This window comes from Fistularia commersonii, chromosome 29, assembly GCF_037954325.1.
Source record: "Fistularia commersonii isolate RoL2024-O1a breed Wild chromosome 29, RoL_Fcom_v1.0, whole genome shotgun sequence".
In the NCBI taxonomy this organism is placed as follows: domain Eukaryota; kingdom Metazoa; phylum Chordata; class Actinopteri; order Syngnathiformes; family Fistulariidae; genus Fistularia; species Fistularia commersonii.
This window is the reverse complement of record NC_141312.1, coordinates 4,135,697-4,150,572: the sequence shown is the minus strand read 5'-3', so window position 1 is coordinate 4,150,572 and position 14,876 is coordinate 4,135,697. Positions and strand designations below refer to the sequence as shown.

Below are 14,876 nucleotides of genomic sequence, written 5' to 3'. Positions count from 1 at the left end.
TGTGCAAACCCATATTGACGGTGCATTTGCAATTTTTGCTCAGAGATATATTTTAGATTGGAACGTGACGTGTTGCACATTTAAAACGTTGACCTACGAGGACATTGTAGAGAGTCTCTCTGTATAGAGCCGTGTAGGTGTTCCAATGACTGCTTTTATTTATGAGAATAATTGCTGTGGGTCAACTTGAGCTTTGCAGTGACCAAACCCTCCCGGCTGGTGAGAGATCCGAGCCAGCTGAGGGGAAACCTTCAGAAGGCGTGCTGCTACATAAGAGTGGGAAAGTCAAAGTCAGAGAGAGAGAGTGAGATGGTGGGAGGGTGAGAGAGAGAGAGAGAGAGAGAGAGAGAGAGTACAGGGGTACAGAGGGAGGGAGAGACAGAGAGAGGGAGGGAAAGAGAGGGAGAGAGAGAGAGATTAAACACATAAACCCAAATCAGAGATAAATAAAATGCTGTTTGTGCAGCCGTGCCTCTCGCCATCCCCGCTCCGAGGATTTCTCCACGCCCCGCTGCGCGCCCGGCCGGGGGCTCTTCTGTGATATTTGCCACGGTGTTCCCCCGCCACGCACGGAGGCGGCGGCGTCGCGGATCCCGCGTGTGGCAAGGGCATTTCAAATGGTTAGAGCCGACAACCCCCCCATCCCACACACACCCTCCACCCACCCGACCCTCCACCACCGCCAACCACCTTTTTTTTTTCTCTCCTAAAAAGAGTAGCAAGTACAATCCCGGTGGCTCTCCAGTGGGTCAACTTATCCTCTCCCCACACCTCAAAAAAAAAGAAAAAAGAAAAAAAAAACAAGGAATGGCCTTATTTGTTTTTTTAATTTTTGATTTATTCTTGAAGGTGGGCGAGAACCAATCGGCGTAAAGACATGCCAAACTGCAAACCGAAGTGAAAAGGGGATGCAAAACATGAGAGGTGTGGACGTTTCACCAGTGGGCATCTTCTGAAGGACCAAGAGTTCCTCCGCAGGAAGGACGCTGAACCCGCGCCATGTGAGCGCCGCGCATTTTGGAGCGACTTTCGCACAAATACAAATCCAGCTGAGGATCCATGTAACTTTGCATTTGACCAAAACCCCCACAGACCCTACAAGTCCCTCAGATCGGACTCAGAGGAGGATCCTACAAGTCGCGGTGCGGGACTTTCCGTGCGCTCTCGGAGAACCCGGCGCCGGTGCGCTCCATGATCCACGCACAACGAGCCGGTGCCGGCGGTGCCTGCGTGGCATAAGAGGCGCCCGCGTTGGGATTGTTGCGCCAGGGATGCCGGACACGTTAACGCTCATAAAGAACCGGACGGAACCGCGGCTGGGGCAGCTGGAGCGCACACTGGCTCCGGAGGGGAGCGCCCGCCCCGCCTGGGTCATCGCCATCCTGGCCAGCGTGCTGATCTTCACCACGGTGGTGGACGTGCTGGGGAACCTGCTGGTGATCATCTCTGTGTTTAGGAACCGCAAACTCAGGAATTCCGGTAAGATCTGGCCGCATGGGGTTACGTAATCGATGTGATCCAATATAAAAAACCCGCACCAAGTTCCCGGCGTGGCGCTCGAAAGGTGCGCATCGTGGAAGTTCTTGTGCGACACCGAACGCATCCATTCCGCGCCTTTGGAACTTTGGCACAATGCGTACATTGAGTTTAGTTGTTTTTGTCTTCCGCCGGTGTTTTATTCGCTCCTTTCCCTCGACTTTTAAATGCACTTTGTCCCCAATGCCTTCACCACCAAGCTCCCCGTGCACATTTTCCCTCCTGCATGTGTTTTCCGTATCTACACATACCTCCGCCCGGGGATCAGTCAACAGGATATTACAGACACATCTACGTCTGAGCCTAAAAGCACCCAGTGATCATCTTAACAGGATCTGCAGCCTCTGATCCAGTTGTTAAAGGGATCAAGCCTGTGACAGGATTTTGTAAAATACCGCTGGCTAATGATGGCACATCTTCCCAACTACCCTGACAGATCGATTGATTCCCTGCCTTGCGATTGGCTGAGCGCCTCCTCCTGTTTACCGCGCTGGTTACTTGGCTACTAACCTTGGCTAATGAAGCTCATTATAATTGCGTTGATGTGAATATCTGGGTAAGCCAATTCAAAATCACAAGACATGGAATTATGCTTTTATCAAACCCTCTTGCCAGACAAAAGGGATTTTTTTTAATTTAAAAAAAAAAATCCCAATTTCTCTATTCTTTTTCCTGATTTGTATTTCCTACATCTAAGTTAATTTTTGCATCCATAATTTTAACATATTTTATCACCGGACATTATTTCTTTTGTTTCATTCATACAATGCATGGAAGAAATTACACTTGAGACCGGTCCAATACAATAATTATAGTATTCATCATGAATAATAACTATTATAATTTTTATTGTTGTTATAACCTTAAACATCCATTGACAGTCAGGAACTTTGAAGATGCAAGTTTTATGCGGTGAACCAGCCACGCTGTGCTGACCAGCTATTTTACACTTTATCAGGCCACAATTAGAGTAAGAAACATGCATTTATTTGCATATTCTGTAAATCAGCAACTATTATTCATCCAGGAGGATGAAAGCAAGACTTCGCTGTGGTTGACGGCCAAAACCCCCGAAAGGACGCAGCCACGCAACCTCATCTTTACCCTTAAAAGGGCACAAGGAACCTCATTTACTCTTTACATCTTTGGTAGAGTTTAAAGATCCGTATAAACAGGCTAGGTCTGCAGTTTTAGGTAAAGTAGACAGGGCAGATGTTTACAAAGTTTTCCAGTGGAGAATTCGTGATCGTGGGCTGTTGCATTGGTTGAAGAACATCGGTAAACTTTCTCATCACAAGCTGAGCAGATGTCCCTCTAAAAATCTTTCACCGCTGCCAGCAACTGCTCATTGAATCTGTGCATGCTGCAAAAAACTTCACCGCAGCATTTGGACTCTTTACAACTTCAGTAGTGATGTTACACACTCGGTGACTTGCCAGATACCGTCAGGGGAATCAGGAGACCGATACTGCACGATACCGCGTGCAGTGATGTGACTATCAACCGGAAAGTTTGCCGATAAATGAAAATGATGGTCATGTCAACATGTCAACTCACCCTCTACGCTAGTAAGGGGTGGTTTGAACGGGAAAACGACATTTTATCTTCTGGCCGATTGAGCTTCTCTAAGCAGATGAGAACCCCCACCCTCCCCAGTAATCTGAGTCTGCGAGCCATGAGAAGATGATCTGAAATGAAGTGATTTGTGCCTTGTCTTTAACATATTTTTTCAATGTACCCTTCAAAGCCCTCGGTGGCCTTGGATTATGTAATGTGATGATTTTTTTTTTTTTTTTTTTTGCATTCATGTTTTCTTTTTTGCAATATTTTTTACCAAGTTCACATGAGGGGTCATCGTTTGTATTTCTTGTTTTGGGGGGCTGAAAAGGCACACCTCCAACCCCCCACACCTAAAAAGTGATATATAACCAGATATAGTGTCAGATTTGTTCCATTCTTTCTACATCTTTTTTTTTTAATTTTTGAATGATTTCTCTCAAATTCCTCTCTGATATTCTCTCTTTCTTTTAAAGGGTGGTTACAATTCTTCTTGACTGCACAGATGGCTCTCTACAGACCCTCAAATGGCTCTTCTTTAACTGTCTAGAACAAATAGGACAAGGGCGACCTTCATACCTGAGGTCATTTGTCTTTTGAACTCTGAAAATCTCTCCATTCTTATTTCTGCTGCAGAATGATGTGCCGTGCGCTCTATGAATATAAAATGAACACTGTGAAATATACAATTTACTCTTTGCCCTTATATCCTTTTTTACCGAGCGGTGTGTCATTACGGTCTTTGTTCTTTTTCCTTTCAGTATTTTAAGTATTTATCGGGTCACTGTATTATGCACGGTTGTTCCAAACGCTCGTCTTTGTGCGCATCGGGCTGAACGTCGCAGTCAAATCGCCTCGCCGGTTGTGGGTTTTGATAATGTGTTTTGCATTATTTGAACATTTCATGTTCAGTCATGTGGAAACGCTGATCATTGAAGTATCTCGGTGTAACGGCTTCTCGAGGAAAGAAAGCACAACCGGCACTCCGAAGTATTCTCTCAAGCTCGAGTTAAAGTTCCGGCGTGTTTGTCGCTCTGAATCACCTGGATTATTATTTTATTTATGCTATAGCGGAACACAAAAATTGAGTGTTCAGGAATGCATTTGTAGATCAGGAAGCAAATGTCAAGTGTGATTTCATTTGTTGAGTGCAAACCAAAGTCTTCTTTTTCTTCATTATCTTATTGACCTTCATGCGCATTGACAGTCTTGAGACAGCTGCATTCAAAGACTTTAATCTAACCACACTTCCCTCTCATGCCCTGAATGAATAACAAGGAGATTATGCTTTATTAAAAGAAAAAAAAAAAAAAAGATGTTTTTTGTGACCGGAGAGCAACATGTGTGTCTCTGCCGCTTTCAGGGGTCTTATGTATTCAGCTGCACAGTGGTATTGAAACATAAAAATATATATATTTACAATAAAATAAATGAATGCAGACACGTGATGCCGATGAGAATCATACATCCGCCTTGGCAATTTAACCTTCCGCGCGTGTTGTGAGAAACTTTGCAAACTACCGTATGTTCACAGCAGTGGTGCGTTTCGTACGCTAATGCTAATGTATAACAAATAACTTCTTACCTGAAAAAACCCAAATTATCTGGTTTACGTTGTTTTGGTTTGGTATGAAATAGCACAAAGCAGAAAGGGAAGTAGGTCAAAGTAGGTTAAAGTTGACATTTATATACATATCTCTATGTATAGAAGTGTGTAGAGGCGGGGTTCCCCCTGGATCGATCACAGGGCCTCACAAAGAGACATACAACCATTCCCTCCGGACATGCTAAGAACATGCAAACGGCACACGCAGAAAAGGCCACTGCTGGAATCCAACCACGGACCGTCCTAATTAAAACATCTGATGAAATGTATACATTAATATGAAATATGAAAATGACACTAATATATTGCATAACAAAACACTGAATTAAAAGGCGTTTTTATGACTTTTTTTATTTCGGCCAACTGCTGAGATTCTAACAAACTTAACTTAATGTGCGTTTAATAACAGTGCAAAGGGATTAAATCATTTGAATTTGTTTTTAATGTGCTCATCCATTACTGGTTAGCATACTGTATACGCCTTGTTCTTTCCACATTGGTAGCTTTGAGCCTCTTCAATGTCTATTGGGTTGTGCTTTGGGCTCGGATGTGAGATGAAAAGTGATCATGTTGATTGTTTTCTTTATTTGCTGAATCAGGACGATGAGCGAACTAAAGTGTTCAGTCCTACATCCCCGCTCGTAAAGAACTTGCTTCCCTTTAAATGCCTACAAAGCAACACTTGACAAAGCATCTGTTTCAAGCCCAGTGTGCCCTAATGACATCGGAGTGTTACCAACAAATAATAGATGATTTTATACCAATAGCCGTCGTTGTTGATGTGATATACAATAACATTTTCCATCGCTGTATCTGTGCCTTATGAACTACCCTCACAGGCAATAAAAAAGTGGTATATATTTTGTTGTTTAGCCACGCACACAGGTGCATATCTGCCTTGGAGCTCTCAACTCGAACAGCCCACTCAGCAGTTCAGAAACCAAGTGGAACCTACAGTCGTGAACCTGAAGCGTGGATCCAGCCCACTCAACAGCTCATATGGGAAAACACCTGACTTAACAACAGCATTCATGCAGTTGCAGCAGGAACTGCGGGGAGCGTATGATTAGTCAGTGTTGTCATAGTTTTGTCCCCACTCAGTTTTCCCTCGGAGCAGCAAACCGAGCAAGTCGAATGCAGAGTGCCGTACTGAATCATTCAAAATATATCAGATGATTTATGATTTGTAAGTAAAAAAAAAAAAAAAAAAACTAAAAAAAAAACTGACAAGTTTTGGGTTTATCTTTATCCAAATTACCCATAGTAGCTCTGGCTGCACGCTAGCCAGAGCTAAGATGGGAAATTAGCTCTGAAACCAGGCTCTGGGGAAGACGGCTTTTGTACTGTCACCATGCAAAGCATTACCTGCCTATTGTTCAATGTTCCCTCATCAAAGACCGAGATGTTTACCGGAAGTCGCTGTCTTTCCCAGCGTGCGGTACGGCACGCCAGCCATCCTGTGCCGCAGACGCTCAGCTGCCCCCATGCCCGCATTTACAAACCATTCAAGCCATTTGTCTTTTGAAACCCTCTTTGACTCACACACACATTTGCTCCGACGTACAGGCGCGTTCCTCCACACGGAACACATATAAAGAGCTGCGCGACACACGACTCCTCTTGCAAAGCTGTGCGATGCCGTGCCTTTCTATATGAACAGCGATTGTGTGTTTGTGTGTGAAGCGCAGTTGCGAGGGGCAGAGGATTTTGTCCCCTGAGATTCGTTTTTGAAGGAGCTTAGGTGTTGCAAGCCTTCAAAGCGAGTTAGACGGGATCACACATTACAGTCTCTTCAAAGAGACTTTATTTACATCATATCTGCCCCCCTCCTTCTCCTTCCCCTTCTAGCTACCTTTCTCAAAAGCTCTCTATCCCTATAAAAAATAATGCTTGGAATTTTCCTTAGTTAAGACGAAGGCCTTGAAAGAAAAATGCTGTGTATTCAGCGCAGGGTTTCCAGTCTCTCCGTCTGCTGACTCTCTCCATGGTGCTGAAACATGCTCACTTAACTTATCTACTAACCGATAAAACGCGTAAAAATTCATAAAACATTAATGTCAGAGCGGTTATCTACCTGTGAGGAAAAGCTCTTGAAATCGCAAGAAAGTCTGATGTCACTTGGCTTTGGAGGACACTTGTTCCGCTCTCCGCGCCCGAAAAAGTCTCCCCTGTTTACAAAAAGGATTAAGAATTACTGTAGCGATTAGGTTTGATTCACCGCGTGAAGGTTTCCCCCGGCAAATGAATGGATGTCGATATGTTATTGAGTTTGTGCGTGACCGGGGGAACTGGAGGGGAGCGACGCCGAGAGGCCGCGTTAAATTTCAAATGGACAACTTTTAACTTTTTTTAGTTAATTGGACACGTCGTCTCACATTTTAGACATTCAGGTGACAGATTAATCCACAGCTGTCTCCCACTGAATAAGTATGGGGGGATTTCTGTGTCTTGTTCAAAGACATTTCGACAGGAAAGAAGGCTTTTGGCAGACTATTACATGGACTTTCTCAACACTAACACCATCTGCCCTGCCTATACTAATGACTTATCTGTCATTTTTTTTTTTTTCCTCAGCAATATGCTATTAAAGACTATGAGAGGAAAAGCAGAAGACCGGAGGCCGACAGTGAGTGGTTTGCAGTGTGGCGAACAGGCTTCCGGGGGAGCTTTTTAATGTGTTGCTTTAGCGTAATCAGGGTTGTTTTGGCTCAAATGCCGATACGTCCTCGGATCGCGATTTTGAAACCGCTCTCCAGGAGTCTGAAGCAACCTACTGTAGGTTGCGGGCTCTCACAGAAAGGGATGCATCCTTCTCCCAGGGGTGTTAGCATATTCAGCTTACAGGCGGTTTGCATGAGTAATTAATCAACAGCCATTCTTAAATCATTTGCCTCTCTTTGAACAGTAACCCATTTGTAGTCCCTCTCAGTGTCAGCGGATTCACGTGGACTACAAGCTGGGGGGGGGGAGAATAAAAAATCATTATCTCTGTGTGTTGTTGAAAACATTGTGAAGAGTTGAAAAGATCTGAGAGGCAGCTAATGCAGCGAAAATGTCAATCTTTGGTTACTAGAACATCGTGGCCTTTGGGTATTGCTACCTTTTGTTTGCCACCTCCCAAAAAACCCTTTGTTTTCCCATCTTACCTCCCTTAAGGCCCCTGGTCTTTCTTCACCTGCCCACCAAAATAACTCTTTGCAAAGGACAGACTGCCAGGTGATATTGATGCTGAATTTAAGTCGGGTGCAGCGAAAGTTTTTGGGGATTTATGTTTTAAGTAGAAAGAGGTGAAAACCTGTTGGTATCTCCCATAACTGAGTTTCTGCACCTTGCAGCATTAGCACATTTGAACACTCATATCCATGATTAGAGATGAGCAACAGAAGAATTGCAGTTATATTATACGGAAGGCGGGTCAGATATTAAAACGCAAATGTGATTGATGAGGCACAATATTAACGACTGAAATATGAGATGGCAGAGAGCGGCGCTCACAAATCCTTAAAAACTTCTCAGACGGTACTCCGCTCATGTGTATGAAAACTGCTCATCGGTATATTGGCCAAATAAATGCTCACTTCAAGTAATGGCCTGGCCAAGAGCGAGGGAGCCACAGATTTCAGTTAGCTGAGCTTGGTTTAATGGGGACAAAAGGACTTAATCTTGTGGCTCCTCTACTTCCAAAGTGTTACTGGACCAAGTGGATCAAATTACTCTTTGCCCCACAAATCATTCTGGGGTGTTGTGGCTTTAAAATATATGGGGTTTTGAATAGCTCATAATGGAAGTCAATAGGAAAGAGTATCTCCGGACCGTTGATGAGAGCTTTGGGAGAAATTTGCTCACATTTTGGGGCTACAAATGAAGAAGAGGGGATATCTTCAGGCTCGTTTTCACACACCGGTATTTGTGAGTCACTTGATGCAAATTCTTTCTTTTTTTAGTTGCATACTACGCGTACTATCATAAAATTCTATTAAAAGTATTGAAAGTAGTACGTCTCAATGAGACATTTTATGATTCTTAGTTCACGAAGCTATTGTAGGCCTAGAGCAAATTTCAACACAATACTTGTGGTAATTTCATTGTTCGACAGATATGCCCTTGGGGTTATACAAACATTATTATGTAAATATCAAAAAGATTGAAATACAACGTTTGAAACGACGCGCTTCTAACACTTGTCGTTGTTGGCAATTAAACGTAGATTGTCGGTATATCCAATGTAGCTGCATATTTTTCTGCTTTAGAGACCTGAACAACAAACCGAAGCAGATGAATGCCTTGCACATTCTTTTACTAATCTGCTGTGGGACTCATACAGGATTATCATATCTTAACCAACATCAGCTGTCCTCTTTATTATAAATCAAGTGGTTGTTATGAGATGTTATGATATGGACGTCGCAACCGTCCTTCAACCAACGTCTAAGTCAAGCACGTCCAGCTGGGAATAACTACACAACAAACCAGTGTGGTGTTTGACATACAAAGTATTCATCTGTCATTTTCAAATCCGTCATCCATCCCACCACTGTTTGCGGAATCCCATTTTTCCCCTGAAATGATTTGCTTAAGTTTCACTGTTTAACGGAACCGTTCTATTTGTGATTTCTGAAAGAAGCGCTGAAATTCAAAATGGAAAACTTGTCGTCCTGCAGAATACAGAGCGGCTGATTTCGGGGGTGATAAACATCTCCTTGCCATGATCCTGGCATATTTTCTCATGGTTGAATATCAACATTCTAATCATCGCTTCAATACGTAGTCACGACACGCTTCGTTACCCGCCATCAGATTCTGGTCGCCTTTTTGGTTCCAGTCTTACCTTTATCGCCAAGGTTTTTTGCCAAGGGGTCACTTGACTGTTAGATTTTAATTACTTCAAATCTAAATAGAAATCAGCCAGCTGAACAGGTTGTCAGATCAATCAGATTTTTTTTTTTCCCAATTCCTAAGGAGCTTCTTTTCGCTTCTCTCTGATACGCACTTAAAACGAGCGCTTCAAACCGGACTGCTGAAGGCAGGATCTCATCATCGAACCAAAGACCCTATTGGAACCTTTTTATGTGCATAACAGAGGCGACGGAGAAGGGGAGGCACGGAAAGGGAGAGATCACAGAGCAGACGAAAATGGAAATAGAGGAGTGATAATCTGCGGCTCAAAAAGAAAAGCGGGAAGAGGGAGACACGGGGGCTCTTTGGTCATTTTGATTACAATTAATCCATTCACTTAATAGTGAATTATTTGGAATCACACATAAAAACTCCATATGATGTCTCATTACAGATCCCATTGTGACAAATATCAGCCAGTCAGTCTAGTTTCATAATGTAGTTCCGTGTACAATTCACAGGGGAGCTGATTTGCCACTGATCTATAATGCATGAGAAGGTCGAGAAGGTCTGTGAGGCTTTGGGGGATTTTTTTTTTTTTTTTTTTTTGTGTGTTGGGGCTTTGCCATATAATTCTTTCATCATTTGACTTTCCCTTTTTTTTTTGTCTTAGTGGGTATTTAGGCAGAAGTGAGGCTTGGACATGACTGCTGGGGATGTTTTCAGCGGCTTTAAGTGATCTGGGAGTTGACATCAGCATGAGCCGTGCCCAGACACACTGTCCCGGATCTGTTGAGAGATGCGCAACTTTTATAATTCCCTTGAACGCAGACAACCGGATAAAGGAACCAGGAAGGGCTTAGACTGGCGACATGGCGAGGAGCAGGGCTGGAAAGAGGAGGCCAACATTTGAAAAAAAAAAATAGATCACAAAGAGATAAATGACAAGAGCGCAAACTATTAAGTAGACGCCAACGGTTAGATAAGAGAGGGAAAGGCCTGGCATTCCTTTCCATGAAAAGTAGCTCCGCGATGCATTTGTGAAGCGACAAGGCGTACAGCAGAAACAATGTAAGAGCTACTGTCATATGTCATCAGAATCACCCAGTTATTATCACTACTGTAGTGCAGAGATGGGAGGATGATTCAGTAGCACAAGTTTTCTCATGTGCGTGCGCACACACACACACACACACACACACACACACACACAGCCACTGACAGAACCATTTCCTTTGATCTAAATAACCATGAACATGATAGATTGACCCATTTAATCTGCAAAGCTGGTGATTGGTAATTTCATTGCTCTATTCCTTATCCAGCCCATAATTCTGTATCTCCCCATATCCATTATATATGTATTGTGATAATTTGAAGTGCATTATGTAACACTTTCTCAAAACCTCCAGGCAGCAGTGGATGAAGAGGTGGAAGAAGCGAGGGATTTGCTGCAAGCGAAGGAGGAGAAAGAGAATGAAAGGAGGAGGGAGGTGAAGTGGAGAAGACGTGGGAAATCAAGGGCAATCTAGGATGAGAAAATGAGAATAGAGGGAGGACGGAGGACGGTATCGCGGGGCTGTGCAGAACTGTGTTGATGCAAACAAATTTATAAACAAGGCAGGCAAATACAATGTTTGTTTGAGGCAAATGCGGTGAGAGACGGCAAACCGGGTTGGGAGCCGTTCTAATCTACTCTACGGCGAAACCTTGCAACGATGTAGATACAGCCTGTGCATAAAGGTTTAGGAGCCGAGTGTGAAATACGGTATAAATACACCAAACAAACCAATTTATATTGAATTCCTTCAGCCATCTGATTCGATTGCAAGTGCCGGTCTGAGTAAAACCTTTCTTCACTGGAACGTATACGAGGCCATTTACAGCACTAGATTATAAACAAACTTTGAAATGATGAGACGACTTTCCAATATTGGTGCCCCTGCAGCCAACGAAAATGCAGATACAAATTCTCAATAGAAAATGTATCGGTTTTGACATCCAGTGCAATTCACAAAGGCACCCGAAAAATATTTCGGGATAAGGAGCCGATCAGATTATCGAGTAAATCCGATGATCATTGGGTCATCGGGTCAATGGTGCAGAGATTAGCACTCCAGCCTCACAGAAAGAAGGTTCTCGGCCAGATTCTGACAGTGGGTTTTCCTCCAATTTCCAGAAAGACGCCACTTTCTTTCTAACCGCCTCAGTCTACAATGAGATAGACTAGAGTCTAGTAAATACATCGTTGTTACTTGGTGCCAATTGTTATTTGAGGACTCAACTTTTTTACTGATTTTCAGCCTTACAGCACAAAGGACCCCGGTTCGATTCCGACAAGTCGACCTTTCGGTTTGGAGTTTGCATGCTCTCCCAGTGTCTGCGTGGCTTTCCTTCAGCTTTCTCCCACAGTCCACAAACATGCAGCAGTTTAATTGAAAAAAATTGCGCAGAATGAGCGAGTGAATGGTTGTCTGTCTGTATATGTGGCCTAGCAATTTTCTGGCGACCAGTCCAGGATGTACCCCGCCTCTCGCCCCATGACAGCTGGGATGGATGGATGGATGGATGGATGGATGGATGGATGGATGGATGGATGGACTCCAAGCATAGTGTTGAAATGTCAAACTCAAACAGTAGGTGTCCAAAGAACCTACACAACTGACCTTTAACAGAAATCTCTATTTAGAAGTGGAAACACTCATGAGATTGCTCTCATAGTTCTTTACTTGTTTTTGAGTAAACTTGCAAGTCTGAAGTCATATCAGTTTATGCGAGCACGCTGACGTCCTCTGTCCTGGGGGTGGGCAGCAGTGTGACCTCTGCTTTTTGCTCGTCTGCTTTACAACTTCCGATCAGAACACATTAGTGCACCGCAATAACTTGACAGTTTAGGGAGACGGTTCAAAACTGCTTAAATCCAGTGGCTTCAAAATGCCATTTGATCAAATACGGAATGCCCAGAAAAATTAAGGGCGAGACTCCGGCCCGCCGATCGTAAATAATGCTGCGGAATACGAAGTAAGAACACATGGCAAACACATTATATAAAGAAAGTTGTTGCCCCCGATTTTCAGTGGTTTCGTAATCAATAATGTCAATAATAATTTCTCTCACTGGGCAGTGCGTAGCTTTAATCTGGACTATAATTTTCCCAATGTTCACTGTTATAATGATGAGCTGAGACAGCTTTCTGATTTAATCATCTGCTTTGCTTTACAGTTCACTGTGCACTTCAAAGGTCAATCTGCTCGGACTAACCATACTTAATGTCTGCCTTCTTTAGACAGCCGAAAAGCCAGTAAAGCCACAGAATCAGCGGACCATCTGGATTCAATGTTCAAAATGATCCAAACGCAGATATATTGTAACTAATTGCTAACCATTAACTGTACAGTGAAAATAAAAAAAATGAAAAATAAAAAAAAACTTTGTGCCAGCTGGTGTCCCTAACTAGACACTGAGCTACTGCAAATACCCTCTGAGAGCCAGACTGAGGTCTATCTGATGTTCAACCTGACATCCTGGTAGGCTTGGCAGCATCTGCCCGCCAGACTGAGCAGAACAGCATTTTTAATGTGAGGGAATGCTGGGGACGAGGGACAAGGCCCTGTGCATTCCAAATGTGTGGCGGATATGCGAGGTTTGGCCTGCTTCAGGCAAATCATCTAAAATGAGCTTGCAAAATTTGAAATATTAAGGCATGAGTCAATCTCTACTCTCAAAACTAAAATCACAGTTATGTCTTTTGTACCATTTGTTTTGTTACACCATCGAGTGGATTCGGTCTGGCGTGAGAAGCAGTTACATGCAGCGTGTACACATTTGGCAGTAATACCTCCATTACCCCTGTAGCCTCAGACCAATATCTTGCTTCACTAACTTAGCAAATAGGCAAACATTTTCTTGTTCAATCCAAGTCTCTAAAGGAAATTAAGAAACAAGCTAAACTTAGTGAGCAACCCCAAAGTCGCATGACTAATTGTGACCCCAGAATATTTTCCTAAAGTGACCAAATGAACGTTTTCATCATTCGTTAAATTGACTTTTCTTTCACAATTTTGTGTCCAAATCAGGGCCAGTTTCTGGTAAAGCTGCAAGGCTAATTCCCTGGGAAAAAAAAAAATCTGTATAACAGAATTGAAAAAAAAAAAAAAAAAAACTACTCCTTCTTACATTTGACAGCAATATCAATACGCCGTCACTGAATGTTACGTTAAGACATTTAAATCCCGCCACTTTATTAAGTACTGAGTTTAGTCAGGGTTCAGTAACAAAAGCAGTGAGTTCTGAAGTGCCCTACAGAGAGTGGAGCTGCCAAGGTTGGAGATCCCCATAAAAGCTGCAAGAGCAGCGGGAAATGGAACAAATGCCTTTGAGCAACATAATGAGCGACTGTGGAACTCACAGATGCTATGATAGAACCGTTGAAGTAGGGCCCTCGAGACAGCGGAAATCAGCAAATCAGATCGTGTAGACTCGCAATGCTACGTTTTTGGTTTTTAAATCTTGGACCGCTTCATGTTCCCGAATATATGAATTTAGGCATATTATTCTTTACCTCAGGGAACTCGCACTGCCACATCTATTAAGACTTGGGCTCCTACAGATATATCACAGTTTTTAGAAACTAAGAGAACCGTGGTACGACCTCAGAACGCTCCTGTTGTGAAAGGCTGGGTGACAGCAGCGTCTGAACAGCAAGGGAACAGGAACAGGCATGTCACCGGTTACATCGGACCGCACCGATACCGGCCAGCTGAAGTGCTGAAAAGTGCCAGAAGTGCCAGAAAATATGATAAATCAATAGGAGATATCATACCTGGGGGTGAAAACCAGCTGGCCGGTAGTATTTTTAATGGAAGTTGTATCGCTGCTATGGCTCTGCATTGGGAGATTTTAGCCCAAGGGGGGCTGCAGTCACGCTGGGTGGCATCTTTTATTGTGAGAAAAGGAACTGATGCCAAAGTTTAGCCGGTAAAAACCTGGGATTCTGAGGAAAAAAAGACACTTAAGTTCTGGAAACTCTTGTAATTGAAAACAGGTGAATTAGGTTTGGCACTCGGTGAGTCATCCGAGGTCTTGATCACTTTTCGACTGCGGCGTCTGGGACTCAAATTGTAATGCGGGCTTTCCTGCATTTGCAAGGTTGGCGGTTCGAGACTTGACATCTCCTGTCTGTCTGGTCTCCAAAGTGTTCTTGTGCAAGACACTTAACTCGCAGTTGCCCCCAAGTGTGTGTGCGGATCAGTTCATGCGATCAAGTGTAAAGCGCTTTGAAAAAGCAAGGTCTAAAAGCACTTATAAGTTGAGACTATTTACTCATTTAATAAGTGGTCTC

The 14,876-nt window shown here is 43.4% G+C and overlaps 1 protein-coding gene across 1 annotated transcript in view; it reads left to right on the top strand.

Moving 5' to 3' along the window:
- Positions 1-383: 383 nt before the first annotated feature.
- mtnr1bb (melatonin receptor 1Bb) overlaps positions 384-14,876 on the top strand; it is a 37,277-nt gene continuing 22,784 nt past the window's right edge. The window contains exon 1 of the mRNA XM_086176676.1: positions 384-1,479. Coding sequence (XP_086032802.1) covers positions 1,272-1,479 — 208 coding nt within the window. The 5' untranslated portion in view covers positions 384-1,271. The remainder of the gene's footprint in view (positions 1,480-14,876) is intronic.